This window comes from Pongo pygmaeus, chromosome 17 (genome assembly GCF_028885625.2).
Source record: "Pongo pygmaeus isolate AG05252 chromosome 17, NHGRI_mPonPyg2-v2.0_pri, whole genome shotgun sequence".
NCBI lineage: Eukaryota > Metazoa > Chordata > Mammalia > Primates > Hominidae > Pongo > Pongo pygmaeus.
In genome coordinates this window covers 40,995,043-41,010,616 of record NC_072390.2, presented here as the reverse complement: position 1 = coordinate 41,010,616, position 15,574 = coordinate 40,995,043, and the positions used below count along the sequence as shown (strand labels likewise).

Below are 15,574 nucleotides of genomic sequence, written 5' to 3'. Positions count from 1 at the left end.
CTGTTGAGTAGGTGAGACATAATTTATTTATTCACCATCTGCCTCTGAAGTTAGATTGTATCCAATGATTCTTTATTACAAACAATGCTTCAAGAGCACCCTTGTACATATATCTTTGTGTGCAGCCCATTTCTAGAAATGATTTACTGCGTTGAAAGGGATGTGCATTTTCCCACTGTCCTCTAAAAAGACTACCATTTACCCTTCTAGCAATGATAGAGGATGCACATGCTTATTGCTCTACACCCATGTGGACATTTCTTAAACTATTTTGCATCAGACTGCTTTAAGATGTTGAAAGCTATGGATTTTAATTCTAGAAAAATACACAGATGTACATATACAGAACATTTCGCATACAATTTCTGCAGGTTCACAGACAACCTAAACACACCCCAGAACACACCCTTCCCCACCCCCTGCCAGACCTGAATAGACATGTATGAATGGGTGCCAGTCTAAGGGGAGTGGGTCCCAATCTTAGTTGCACATTAGAATCACCTGCAGGACTTTGAAAAGTCCCCATGCCCAGGCCACTTCCCAGACCTATTCGATCTGGTTCTTTTGGAAAAGGATCTGGGTATCAGTATTTTTTGCAAGTTCTCTGCGTGATATTAACATGCAGCCAATCACAAGAACCACTGCAGTCTAGGAGAGGCCTGAAGAAGGATTAAAAAGAATTTAATAACAGAAAACCAGAGTGTACAAGGGGCTCTTGGGGGGCTCACACGTGGCTGGAGGAGCTTTTATTTTAACAAATCTGGGGTGGGCTCTAGCACTGATACATATTTTTTGTTGTGAGAATGTTTGTCATACACAAAAGTAGAGAGAATGAACACCCATGTAACCTATGTTAAATACTTAAAAAAAATTTTTGCCATATTTTCCTTATCCGTTGTTTTTTTTCTGGTGGGGGGAAGGTGGTAAGGGCTAACATTTGTCTTAAATTATTCTGCAGTGTTTAAATTTTTAAAAGCTCCCCGGTGATTCTAAGGTATAGCCAATGTTGAGAATCACGTGTAATGTGAAGCCTCCCAAAGAGAAGGAACCCCAAGGAACGAGAGTAGAAGGAAGAAAAGCCAAATGCAAATCCGAGAATTTGTAACTTACAACCAAAGGGAGAGTGCTCCACTGAAGGGCACTGGCAAAAGGGCCTGGCCATTGCGTCCTGCAGCAGAAGGTCACTGCTTTTGACCCTCCTAGAGACATGGGATTTGGAGCTGGGCCTTAAAGAATCAAGACAATTTAGATCAGTGGAAAGGAGAGGGGAAATTTCCCCATTGGAAAGGAAGCTGATATTTTAGGGTTGAGTCTACTCTGCTTCAGGCCTTTTAACAGCCCCTCCTACCATGGGAGCCATAAAAAAGATTCTGAACCCCGCAGTCCTCCTGAATTGACCCAGAGAGGCTCACCAGGCTCCACACCCTTGATCCTTAGCCCCACCATTCCTCCTTTACTATGCTGACTCTTCCCTCTGGGGATGTGTATCTGCCTCTTCTAGGCCAGTGGTTCTCACAGTGGGGTCCAGGAACCAGCAGCAGCATAATCACCTGAGGGTGTGCACATGCTCAGCTTCACCCCAGACTGGCTGAATCAGACATTCTGAGGGTGAACCCAGCACTCTGTTTCTTCTCTTTTCTTGTTTTCTTTTTTGTGGGTACATAGTAGGTGTATGTATTTTGGGGGTACATGAGATATTTTGGTAAGGCATGCGATGCATAATAACCACATCATGGAGAATGGGGTATCCATCCCCTCAAGCATTTATCCTTTGTGTTACAAACAATCCAATTGTACTCTTTTAGTTATTTTAAAATATACAGTAAAATTATTGTTGACTATAGTCCCCCTGTTGTGCCATCAAATAGCAGGTCTTATTCATTCTTTCTAATTTTTTTGTACCCATTAATCCTCCCACCACTCCCCCAACCACCCCACTACCCTTCCCAGTCTCTGGTAACCATCCTCTACTCTCTATCTCCAGTGAGAACATGGGATATTTATCTCTCAGTGCTTGGCTTCTTTTACTTAACATAATGACCCCCAGTTCCATCCAGGTTGGTGCAAATGACAGAATCTCATTCTTTTCTTTTCTTTTTTTTTTCTTTTTTTGCTTTTTTTTGAGACGGAGTCTTGCTCTCTCACCCAAGCTGGAGTGCAGTGGCACAATCTCAGCTCACTGCAACCTCCACCTCCCAGATTCAAACGATCCTCCTGCCTCAGCCTCCTGAGTAGCTGGGACTACAGGTGCGTGCCACCACGCCCAGCTAATTTTTTGTATTTTTAGTAGAGACGGGGTTTCACCATGTTGGCCAGGGTGGTCCTGATCTCTTGACCTCGTGATCCGCCAGCCTCAGCCTCCCAAAGTGCTGGGATTACAGGCTTGAGCCACTGCACCTGGCCGATCTCATTCTTTTCTATGGCTGAATAGTACTCCATTGTGTATACAAGCCACATTTTCTTTATCTATTCATCTGTTGATGGACACTTAGGTTGCTTCCAAATCTTAGCTATTGTCAACAGTGCTGCAACAAACATGGGAGTACAGATATTTCTTCTATATACTGATTTCCTATCTTTTGGGTATATATCCAGCAGTGGGATTGCTGGATTGTATGGAAGCTCTATTTTCAGTTTTTTGAGGAACCTCCAAACTATTCTCCATAGTGGTTGTACTAATTTACATTCCCACCAACAGCGTACAAGCATTCCCTCTTCTCCACATCCTCGCCAGCATTTGTTATTGCCTGTCTTTTGGATGTAAGCCATTTTAACTGGGGTGAGATGATATCTCATTGTAGTTTTGATTTACATTTCTCTGATGATCAATGATGTTGAGCACATTTTCATGTGCCTGTTTGCCATTTGTATGTCTTCTTTTGAGAAATGTAGGCACCCTGCTTCAACAAGCCTTCCGGGTGATTTGGAAACACACGCAAGTTCCATGATCACTGTCCTGGGGACTCCCAGCCAAATGTCCTCCTGATGTCTGAGCTCTCCAGAACTCTCTGGAGTCTTCCCCAACAGAGAGCTGGACTCATATCAGGGAGATGAAACAGAGAATGTCAGGAAATTAGACTGTGGCAAGACTATGGGGAGTTTGGACTTGAAACTAAAGTAAGAAAGGAGCCAAGATGATGTTTTGACCAGGGGAGGATATGTATTAAAGTGGTACTGGAGACCAGGTAGCTGCAGAGCTTCAAGAATGCAGCTTCACTCCAATCTCTGCTGAAATGGTAGGCAAAATTGGTGTATGTGTGTGCATCTTCTGAAGAGGTTTCACAACTTGCATTCAATTTTCAAGTGAATTCACCGCCCCAGAATGATTGCTAGAGAGGAAATTATTTTATTGCTTAATACATGAGCTTTGAGGCAGTGTTTCTCAAGTGTGGTCACATTAGTATTAGAATTGTTTGAGCTGTGTGTTAAAAATATACATTCCTGGGCCACACTCAAGAGCTACTAAATCAGAATCTCTGAAGTTGGCACCCGTGAATCTGCATATTTTAAGCAAGTTCTCCAGGTAATTCAGCTAATTCTGATGCACTCTAAAAGTTATTATATCTCAGGCTCTAAATCTAAAAACTAACAATTCTAGGAAAGCAAAGTTAATAGTGAATTTAGAAAGCATGTTGACCACTAAAGCATGGTACTAAGGTCTATAAAGCACTTACTTCAATATCCAAAGTATCACAGAACTGGGAACGGTAGCCACAGCAAACACTTTCCTGGGCATTTCAGTGACCATCCACTTAAAAGCTGTATTCTGTATGTAATACCATATGAATAGCAAAAAAAGCTTGAGGAATTCATTCTCAAACTCTGACAGTTCAACTAACTTCCCCAAGTTGGACAGAGAATAAGTTTGTGTGTTTTCTACGGCAGATTGCACTAAGATAACCATGAGACAGACAGGAGGAATGCTATTAACAGAAGAAACACTATTGACCATTTTGGGCTTATTGAAAATTTTCCCCTCCCTGGAGTCAGGGAGTTCCTGGAGAGAACCTTCTTTCCTTCCTGTCTCTTAGCAGGTGCTTGGCAGAGTTTGCCAAAAATCCACTTATTACATAGTCTGAATTACAGATTTTCAAATACTGTATGTAGTACTTAAACAGTAAATGGCATGTGATTGAATTCACGGAAATAACACCCAAATGTATTTGGGTGGTTGTCTCTGGGCAGTGGGAATAGAACTGAAAGGTCCTGGTCTGGTGAGTTGTTCAGAAAGTGTGTGTGCCCTAGAGTCTGGCCTCACTAACTCTATGAGGTTGGGCAAGTTATTGAAGCTCTCTGGGTTTCTACGCATGTGAAATAGGAATAGGAACAACCCTCACATATACTCATAAGAAGAAATCGAGAGTGTTAATGTAAAAACCTAGGCCCACAGCAAGCATTCACTAAATGTTAGCAAGAAAGAAATATGATGCATATATGTTTCCAGATTTCTGTACTTCCCAAATCTTTGCCAATGAACACATACTGCTTGTATAATCATAAAAGAATGAAAAACCACATTTTTGTTTTGTGCTTTTTAGTTTAAGGGAATGAGCTATAAAGAGAGAAAAGATTGTAAAACAACAGATGCAATCCATGTCAGGGGAGTTTGTTTTTACTGGGAGTAATGACACCATGTGACCCCTGGGGTATCCTAATCCAGGGACAGGCTGTAGGAAGACTAAACATGAAGAATGGTGAGGCTTCCCCTGGGAGCAATCATGCCCTGGCTCTGCAAACTTAGGTCACAGAAGAGAGGGGCCAGGTCACAATGTTTCCTGCTTCTCTGCCCCTCTCCAAGGCAGTCTCCTTCCATCAGGTGCAAAGCCTGGATCTCCATCATCAAATTAAAGAAATAGAACAAACCCATCCCAGGGCTTCTTTAAATATTCAGATAAACCCATGTGCCCCTATCAGTTAAATTAAGCTTTCCTAAGAAAAAGTAAGTCAATTAGTTCAAAATGTGGGTTAGTGCTTCTGGGTATTTAAAAGGGGATTTTTTTTTTCTTTTTTAGTTCATTTAGAAACACAGCCACGGGGCAGGTACATACCCACTCCTCTGCACATCCTGTGAATTGCCCCAATACACCCAGACACCAATTTCTGATATCTAGAGCTTCAAAATCTGGTCCTTAAACTTTCCCAATGTCATGAAGATATTGAAATACGAGCTTTAAAATTTATCTTGTTTTGCCCTTTGAGTACATATCGTTTATTTCACTATCATTATCGATACTCATTAAATGGTAACTGACATTGCTATAGAACATGGATAAGATGTGATTTTACCTTAATTTTACGCTTGTTTCTTCTCCATTCCACAAATACTTATTCTCTAAACTTCTGTGAACAGAGAGGTCTCTAAGACATTATAAAATCTAGTTCTACAGTATAGTTTGTGACATATACTACAAAATTCATTTGTCCAAGTGGCCTGGATGCAATAAACCAAACTTTACCAAAATACAAGTAAAGCAGGATATTTCCTAAGAAGATGAACTTCTAGAAGCATTTGTGGATCAAAGAATATGAACATTTTCATGGCTTTTGAAGAGGTTGCCTAATAATTGCATTCTTAAAAGGCTATTTCATTTTTATTTATTTTATCTTCATTTTTGAGACAGAGTTTCATTCTTGTTGCCCAGGCTGGAGTGCAGTGGCGCAATCTCAGCTCATTGCCACCTTCGCCCCCCGGGTTCAAGCGATTCTCCTGTAAAAGGATATTTTAATTTATATTGACAGTAAAAGAAGATAAGGATAACATTTTTGTACCAACATTTGGGTAGAAAGTGTTTAAGTTTTTATTTGTTTTGCTTGTACTAACTTAATAGACCACTTTATTTGAAATAACAGCAAACCGTTTCAGGAATATTTTAGATTGTGAGACCATTGTAAGTAGTTCTTCCATTATTTAAAAAATACATATTTGTTACATGACATATTATCACATACCTTTATCTCCTTTTCCACCATAATTAGTATTCCAATGACACTGAAATAAAATTTTATTTAATAACAGGACTAATGTCCACTTTAATCCCACATACCTTTTACAGATATATACAACTAGAAGATAAAGAAATGACTATCATTCTGAATTTTAGGTTTCATTTAACTTTGACAACCTTTACATTTGACTTCTTTATTAACCAAGTGAAGTTTCATGATCAGAATATTATAACAATGAGAGATGGTACACTTTTAGGCTCGACAAAAACCCAATTTACTTATGGAAAACTACATTTCTCTCGTACATTATTTGTTTTACAAATAGCCTAGGAAACAAGTAGGTGATTATTAGGTGGAAAGACCTAGAATTGTAGTTACCAGGTAGCAATTAGGAACTAAATATTCTATTCCTGTCAATTACTGCATTAAGTTTACTCTGACCTGTTTTTTGACAAAGCATTGAAGAAAAAAATAGGAATACCCTCTTTGCCCCAGGAGATTTACAATAGCCCAGGATTTCAATAGAAAGCACCTCTTTCTAGTCTGGTTGAATTTGTGGGCGTTCCTTTTGTCTCTTAATTCTTCACTGCCATTTCTTCTAAGACACAGATGGGTCCCTACTTCCAATAGCCAAGAAAACATGTACCAGTGTTTAGGTGGCCAAGTGACAAAGGTGACACTTTCTCAGTCCATTTATACGTGTGTCACAGTCCAAGACCTGGCAAAGTATATTCTGCCTTTCCAAGTTTCCCAAATCCTATTATACACAGGGGTATTTTAATGATAGGGAATTTTTCCCTTGAAGTTTTTTTCTTTCTTTTCTTCTCTTTTCTTTCATTCTTTCTTTTGCCTTTTCTTTCTTTCTGAATTTTTCCCTTGAAGATTCTCTTTCCTTTCTTTTTTTCCTTCCTTCTTTCTTTTTCTTTCCTTCTGAATTGTTCCCTTGATTATTCTTTCTCTCTCTTTTCTTTCTTTCCTTCCTTCCTTCTCTTTCTTTCTGAATTACTGAAGATTCTTTCTTTCCTTCCTCTTTATTTCTTTCATTTTTTCCTTCCTTTCTTTTCTTTTATCTTTTCTTTTTTCTTTTTATCTTTTCTTTCTCTCTGTCTCTTTCTCTCTTCATTCTTTGGTTCCTAGAGGCTGAATATGGTCAAGTGGTCCAAGCATGGCCTATGGAACCAGACTTGCCTGCCCTGGTTAGGTCTGGGAGACCTTGCGCAAATGTCTTCACCTTTTTTTTTTTTTACCCTCTCTGGCCTTAGTTTTCTTGTTTGCTATCAAGCTTGGGAAACGATAGAGCCTTAATTAATAAGAAGTAATGGTTGAATGTGTATGAATGTTCCAGACAATGTGTTAAGTGTTTTGTGCGTATCAACTTATTTAATTCTCAAAACAACCCCAAGGGGTAGGGACTGTTATCATTATCACCCAGGTAATATAATGAGAGAACTGAGCCATAGAAAAGGGTGGCTAGTAAGGCAAACTAGGATTCACACCCAGGTAGGCTGGCTTCAGAGAGAGTTTTTCACCACTCTGCTATACAACCTTTTGTTGAAGTTAGCTTTCTCCCCACACATAAATGTGTGTATATTTATTGGGTATCTACTATGTGCCAGTCACTCTGCTAAAATATACCAAGAAACTGAATTGGAAATGAACTGGAAATACAGAAATAAATAAGACAAAGTTTCTGCTCATGTGGAGTTATTTTTCTTTTCTTACACTTTGTCAATTTAGATGACATGGGTTCAATTTTCATCTGAGTTCAAAAAAATTACTCAAGATGATCTTCAGTTGAATTCAACAGAATTAATAGCTAAACTCTGAGACAGGAGTGGTGGCTCACTTGAGCCCAGGTGCTCAAGACCAGCATAGGCAACATGGGGAAACTTATCTCTACAAAAAATACAAAAATTAGGAAGGCTTGGTGGAGCAGGCCTGTAGTCCCAGCTACTTGGGAAGATGAGATGGGAGGATCACTTGAGCCCAGGAAGTTGAGGCTGCAGCGAGCCATAATCATGCCACTGCACTCCAGCCTGGGTGAAAGAGTAAGACCCTGTCTCAAAATTAAAAAAAAAAACCTCTAAAACCAAGATACACCAAAATAGTTTCAATTTGAATTCATATTTAGCCTTGAAAGCCCTTTATGAATCTTTTAGTAATTACATCAAGACAGTATGGCATCTCTTTTAATTTGTGTCTTTAAAATGATGAACTAAATGCTTTTTCTGGCCTCTGCTCTCAAGAGCCCACAAAATTCCTGAAATTTAACAATTTAAATCCTCCCCAGCCCACCTCTCTTAATAGAGACACTTCCATTCCCCAGATCTGCCTTCAGAAGGGGCAACATTAACTCTGCTGAAAGAAAAGGGTCCCTCACTCTACTTCTGCAATAACTTTCTAAAGCATGTTCCACTAGAGAGGGAATTAATGATAAGGAAATATTCATCCAAAGCAGCCATTAAATTCATTTTAACTTGCAAACAATAATGTTGCCTTGTAGTTACTATTTGTCCTGATTTTTAATACAGAACTTCAGATTCATGTTATTTTTAATTTTTCACAAAAACTTCCCTGCTAAATGTAAGATTTAACCAAACACAGATTCTCTTCATTCGATATAAATGACAAGTGCTCACCATGTCCCCAGGCACCAGACTGAAACTACAAGGGTGTGTGTTGCTTTAGTAGAGAGGAAACAGGCAGATAAAAAGCAACTACATCCAGTATATTAACAGATGATACTCAGAAAACTGGAAGCAAAAAGGAGGAAGAGCTGAATATGTTTCTGTATAGTATAACCTTTCATAAAATGTGAGCCTCAAATGGAAGTAGTTGGGTTATGAATCGAGGGGGAAACATTTGGAGTTTTCCATGCCGAAATAACCATGTCACTATTTTCAAGTATTCTGAGAAGTGGAGAAGCACAAATATACAGAGACCCCCACCCCCACCAGCAAAAGGTGGAGAATCTTGTTAAAAGTTGTAAACATCTTACCATAGTTTAGAGAGTTCTGACAGTTAAATAATTGGAATAAATGTTGCCTATAGTACTGGGATTATAAAGAAGTCATGTATCTTGCACAAGAAATAAAGCATCCTTTCAAAGGGGTGACCAGCAGCTTCGATTGTCAAGGTGGTAGTCTGAACGGACTTCATGATATGAAGAGGTCAAGTAGAGGAATCGGATGCTGGCTGATAGGCAGAACGACAACCAATATTGCCTCTACAGAAATAATAAGAAGAAAGCTTTTTTGATTCTTTCATTTTGGAATTGAGTGTATGGAACCACAGGATGTTTTTAAGGGATCATTTATTAAACTTGGAATTGAACTACTTTATGAACTCCACTGTAATTTTGTGTTATTGGGTTTTAAAAATTAAGCAACTTTCCTTTTCTTTTTTTTTTTTTTTTTTTTTTGGTCAAGGGGAAGCAGGGTATATATCTATATCTGTTTTTCTGGGTGTTCTTTCCGTGACTCCTACAGATAGTAGCCCAAAGACGTCTTCTTTTCCAGTATTTAATGAAGTATCCTACGGGCAGATCATTTTGGTAGCCTTTCCGGAGCTGGTGCAACGAAGCAGATCCACAGTTGCCCGATAATCAGGCCAAGGCATACTTTCCAAGGTGCGTTTTTCATACCGAATTTAAGCGCGGGTCCTGCCCGTTGTTTGCAAACTGTCCAAGCAGCACCCAAAACTGCTGCTTTTCCAAGTCCGTTAAGAAGTTATTTGCGCTTGGGGTTTTTCGGTTCTGCTATACCCCACCTCCTTCCCCTGACTTTTGCCAGTAGAGACCTGCCCTGGGGGATTTTTTGTCCTGGGAGCACAAAACTATTTTCTTTTCTGGAAATAAGTTGACGTCAACTGGGAGCTGTTTTGGGTTGCTTTGTTTCCCGGAGCGTCCAACCTAGCACACCGCCTCCGGCAAACTGCGAGCAATTCAAAGCAGCTCGCCCAGTAGGGAGGGGAGCTGGTGGGAGGGGGTGGACCCCGCCGCCCGCACAGGTGGGGAGACCTGGGTGGCGGCTCCGCTCCCAGGCTGGAGCGTGGGCCTGGGTCTCCTGCCAAGCCAGGAGCGCAGCCCGGAGCCAGCGCGGCCCCCGGGTCCCTGCGCTTATGGCGAGGGCCGCGGGGGAACAGCCCCTGGTGGGTAACTTGCCGGGCACCCACCTGAGTTCTCCGCACCGCGGCCCGAAAACCTGGGAGCGTCCCAGGTTAAAGGGCCAGCCCTCTGGAAGTAGCCGTGTGTGACTAGTGTGTGCCAGCTCGTATGTGGGGGTCCCAGTGTGCAACTAACTTAGGTGCTCACCGCAGCCTCGGAGAAACGAACACGCCTTTCTGCACGTGTCCAGGGCGGGTGCGGAGGGCAGTGCATTGTGAACAAAGCCGGCCACCTCGCGCGCCGCACCTCGGGGACGATTCCCGGACGGTTCTCCGCGGAGAGCCGGGCGGATGAGAGCGTGGGGTGTGTGTGTGTGTGTGTGTGTGTGTGTGTGTGTGTTTCCCTAAGGAGCCGGAGGCGGCCCGCGAAGCAGGGACTTGCTCTAACTTGTTTCACACCTGGCGCGGTTTCCCCAAAGCTCGGGTGGCGTCCAGGGCCGGGGAGGCACGCGGAGGACCAGCAGCGTTCGCTGCAGAAAAAGACATCGTCAACTCCCACTCAGAAGCCCGCACGGCCCTGAGACCTGGTCTTTCATTCTTTCTTATAAAAGAAAATACAAATTGATGGATGGGTTTCAATTGATGCGTAAAATGTATCCCTTGAGAGCAAGACAGGAGGGCCCGGGAAGGGGGAAACAGGCAGTTGACATGACTCTCACAGCCTAACTGCAGAGAATTCGGACTTGGAGGCAAATTCGAGGACGCACCCGAGGAGCAGGCGAGGCTGCCTCCCAGAAGGACGGCCTGGTACCGGGGCGCGCTGCTGGGAACCTGACTCCCTCGTGTCCCCTCACCCCAGGGACTCGCAGCTGGCCCGCGCGCCAGGGGACACACGGGCTGCGGGAGGAAGTGAAAGTTAGGATGCAGCGCGAGCTCCGAAAGTGGCCTGGGCCGTGCCTCCTAAGAGAACAGCCGAGGTCCCGGCTGGCTCTGGGACGCTGCCCCTGGGCCGGGAGAGCGGGAGGCGGCGACGCAAGGACGCGCCCGGAGCCTGGGCGCGCCGGGGGCGGGCGTTTGGCTGGAAGTGGGGCAGTGTCTCCTATGGGAAAGCGAGACCCGGCGAGCTCTTTGGCTGCTTTTCCAGTTTCCGAGGTGCCCGCCCCCGCGCGCCTGAGGCAGCGCAGCCCGGAGGGCGAACGAATGGCGGTTGGCAAACTTTGAGTGAGAGTGCGCTCCGGATCCGAATTGCCGAATTGTGGCTGCGGCAGGGTCGGCCGAGACCCAAGTTCGCTTTTTCCGCCTGCCCGATGGGCCTTAGGGAGACTTCAGCTCCAGCCTGGTGGAGCGCCTCGCCCGAGGGAGTTGTGTCACTTTGCTCGGGGGCAGGGAGGGCGGCGCCCTGGGCGGGTGGGGAAGGGTCCCTGTGGCCCCTGGGGTCCCGAGCGCCTCTTCCCTCGTCTCCCCTCCCACCGGCCCCTCCCAGTCTTCTCTCCCTCGCTCCTTCCCGGGGCTGGCTGGACCGGCGCGGACTTGCCCCAGACCTACGGGGAGCGCCCCAGGTCTTTAATGACAGCTTAAATGTGGCTGTTGGAAAAGTCGAAAGGGATGAGGCTGACGTGGGGCGTGTTTCGCTCCTTTGCAAGAGTCGGAAAGGGAGTTGGGAGCCGCGCGGCTGGCCCCAGGCCCCCGCGCCTCGCCGCCAGCAAGTAGGTGGGGGAGCCGCCGCCGCCGCCAGCCCCATCCCGCTCCCAAGCCTCGCCCGCTGCGCCCTGGCCGCGGGCGCCGAGAGGGTGCGGGGCCTCGCCGTGCCTCCTCCACCCTGCTCATTAACCTGCCTGCTCCGCTCCGCTCCGGGCGGCCCCAGACACGGGTTTCCCGCGGCAGCACCCGCGGCCCGCCCGGCGCAGCCGCCGCCCCGAACCCCCGGCTCCGGGGGGCAATGAGGGGGCAGTGGAAGGGGCACTGCTCCTCGGGCATTACTTAGAGAAACGAGACCGTCCCGCCCTCTCGCCGGCCCTCCCTCTCTCCCGCCCGGGCCCGCGCAATTCTCCGCCAGAGGGTAAGTTGGGAGTGTTTCGCCCCCACCGACAGCTCTCCCTCCCTTTCCTTTTTTTTTTTTTTTTTTCCTTCAAAGTTTTCTTAGAAGTGGGAGCCGGGTGGGGGAGGAAGAAGGTCTGGTCAGCCTCCGTCCTTTACCCTATCTCTCCCGTCTAACTTGTTCCCCCCTCCCCCTTCCCCTCCATCCCCTGCGCGCCGCTGCCCCTCCGGAGCTGCGCTCGGGAATGACAATTGGAGCGCGGCTCCTTTAAGAGCCCGGCTTTGCCTCCCGGTAGCTGAAGGTCATTAAACACAAAAGCTCTCAGCGCTGCGGTCCAATATAGCGCATGCGCCCTGCCCGAGGACTGGCAGAGAGACGGCAATATGGCGAGAATGCCTGGCAGCGGGGACTGTAACACCAGCGCGGGCGGCAGCGCCAGCGCCGCCGCCGCCGCCGCCGAGAACAATGGGGAGCGGGGCGAGGGCGAGCGCGGCGCAGGGGGCCGCGGCCGCCGCCACGGCCGTCCGCACTACTGCAGCGCGGGCGAGGAGGAGGAGGAAGAGGAGGAGGAGGACGAGATCCAGGAGGTGCAGATAACGGGGGACGAGGAGGAGGAGGAGGACGGAGGTGGGGGGCTGGAGGAGGACGAGGAGGAGGAGGAAGAGGAGGAGATGGGGCTGGACTGGGACGAGCCCCTGGAGCCCGAGGACTCGGCCGGGGAGGAGCTGGAGCCGGAGCCGGTCCATATGATCAATATGGACCAGAGCGCCGCGCTGGAGCCCGAGGCGCCGCCGCGACTGCTGGCGCCCCGGGCCCGCGGTGGGCCGCCCGGGGACGGCGCCGAGCTGGACCCCGACGTGCTGCAGCGCCCCGAGCGGGCCCGGCTGAGCGAGAACACCCGGCTGGCCACCCGCTACGCCGTGCGCATCTTCCGGGAGTACCTGAGCGAGAAGGCGCAGAGCCCGGACTTCGAGACCATGGACAAGGGGGCGCTGTGCCGCGTGCTGCGCTCCTTCTATGCCGAGGCCCGCTCCAAGAGCGGCCAGCTCTACAGCAAGTCGTCGCTCATCAGCATCCGCAGCTCCCTCAACCGCTACCTCAATGAGCCCCCGTACTGCCGCACGCTCGACCTCACCAAGGATCCCGAGCTGCGCAGCGCCAACCTGACGCTGGCCGCGGTCATCCGCAAGCTCGAGGAGCAGGGCGCCGGGCCGGTGGTGCAGAAGCAAGCCATCACGCGGGCCGACCTGCGCAAGCTGTACACCTCCAGCGTCTTCAGCACCAACACGCCCTTCGGGCTGCTCAACAAGGTCTGGTTCGAGACGTGCATGTACTTCTGTACCCGCGGCCGCGAGAACCAGCGTGAGTTGGAGGAGGACTCTTTTGGGCTGGCCATGGACGAGGACGGTCGCAAGTTCGTCTACTTCAAGTCCCTCGGGCCCTACCACAAGTCGCGCTCGTCTTCGTGGAGCAAGAAGCGCGCCGAGAGCAGCGACGAGGAGAACTTGCCCCGCATGTATGAGACGGGCACCGAGTTCTGCCCCTACGCCAGCTTCGTCAAGTACCTGTCGAAACGCAACCCTCTCTGCAAGGCGTTCTTCCAGCGGCCCCGGGACCACTGCAGCGAGGGCGATGTGACCTGGTACGAGAACAAAGCCATAGGCAAGAACTTGCTAGGCACTCGGATGCAGATGCTCTCCAAGGCGGCCAAGCTCTCCAAGACCTACACCAACCACTGCATCGGCGCCGTCTCCATTGCCACGCTCAACAGCATCGCGGGCATTGGCACCAAGCTGGGCTCGCCCGCCCCGCAGGGCTGCTACGCCGAGGCTCTGAACGGGGCGGCACGGCACCACTCCCACCACCCCCCCACCCATCCCTCCCACCACCACCGCCCCCAGCCGCCCTCGCTGGGGAACACTTACATCCTCCCCAAAGACAGCCAGGTCGGGCCCGACGTGAAATCCGAGGCTGCGCCCAAGCGCGCCCTGTACGAGTCGGTGTTCGGGTCGGGGGAAATCTGCGGCCCCACTTCCCCCAAAAGACTTTGTATCCGCCCCTCGGAGCCTGTGGATGCGGTGGTGGTGGTTTCCGTGAAACACGACCCCCTGCCTCTTCTTCCAGAAGCCAATGGGCACAGAAGCACCAATTCTCCCACAGTAGTTTCACCTGCTATTGTTTCCCCCACCCAGGTAACCAAACCAAACTCTATGCATGAAATGTTTCTCTGGTACCACTTCGGGACTAACTTTTGTGCTAATGCAGCTCTGGGTAGGGGGGAAGTTTTAAAAAGTAGGTAATGTACTGAATCGGATTTCGTTTCACCCTTAGAAGTTAACTCTCTTGGTGCTTTTTGGGCAACTTTACACCTAACCTTAAAAGATGTGAGAGAGGGCATGCTACCTAACAAATCACTGCTGTGCAGTAAGGCGAAAAACTTCAAAGTTCGCCGAACAAAAGGATTAGCTCACTCTTGCAGCCGCTCTTCATTGAATGCGTGAGTTTTATAAGGCAAAGACTGCGAGAACACTGTAAATGTAAAGGAAGCAGTTACTTAAGACATATTTGAATCAAGTAACCCTTAAAACACTCTATTACTTATTCGCCAAGACTTTAGAAGGTAGAAAAACAGTTATAAATTATTGAAAAGAAAACGTGCCAATCCCTCTTCCTGTAGCTTTTTTTTTTTTTTTTTTAAAGAAAAGGGGTGGAGAGTGGAGAGCCAGGCAGTTGAGTGCCAGTTTATACTGTAACATGTAGTTGAATGTAAACTGGCAGTGTGGGGTGCAATTTCCATAAACTAAAGTGGGAACGTGGTATCTGCAATTCCAGTCAGGCTACAAATTGGAGTATGGGCCTGTGATGCCCAGCACTGTGGGCACTGAAACATTGTTGTCTCCCCCCAGCCCCACGGAGCTCACTATCTAGGGGGCAGATAATACCTATGAAGTAGATAATTAGAGTAAGAGTGCTATCCCAGCAGCTGAGTCAGCATGGACAAATCACTTCACTTCTCCTTGGCTTCACTGTCCTCATCAAAGAGGAAGAAACTATTTCCACCCTAACATGATTTAAGTCTAAGCAGTGCCAAATTCTGGGTCGAGATTGGGGCCTCTAGTGTTAGATTCTTCTTTCCTTATTTTCCCCAAGGTGTGGTATTTTCGTGAGTATTATTAAAGTTGTATTCATGTTTTGGACACTATCTAGGAGTCAGAAACCAGGGGTCTTTGGACACTGTGTTCTATTCTGCAGGCAGGAGTAGCCACTGGAGGTTTTACAACTTTGACCTGCCTGCCATCAAGCAGAAGTAGGAATTTTGCAAGTCTGAAGGTATAGTGCAGGCCCTCCAGGAACATATGTCAGGTACCTCTGTGCTTTTTCCAAAGTGGAAATTCCAGTTCTGGACACATTGACCCTTTCAAAGGTTTACCAGCTAATGCGCAAGCCTCAAGGCCAACTGAGAAAGGGGCTGTGAGTGGTAATATA

The 15,574-nt window shown here is 47.3% G+C and overlaps 1 protein-coding gene across 3 annotated transcripts in view; it reads left to right on the top strand.

Moving 5' to 3' along the window:
- Positions 1-15,574, top strand: part of KCTD1 (potassium channel tetramerization domain containing 1) — a 204,549-nt gene that overhangs the window by 97,691 nt on the left and 91,284 nt on the right. The window contains exon 1 of one of the 3 annotated variants that reach the window (XM_063653521.1): positions 11,677-11,756. The exons of 1 other annotated variant lie outside the window; for it this stretch is intronic. Coding sequence is in view for 1 of the 2 variants with exons in the window: in XM_054460653.2 (XP_054316628.1) it covers positions 12,472-14,280 (1,809 nt within the window). In the remaining variant the exon portion in view is untranslated. Of the gene's footprint in view, positions 1-11,676; positions 11,757-12,185; positions 14,281-15,574 lie in introns of those variants that run through there. One more of the 3 variants, XM_054460653.2, reaches the window with a different exon arrangement.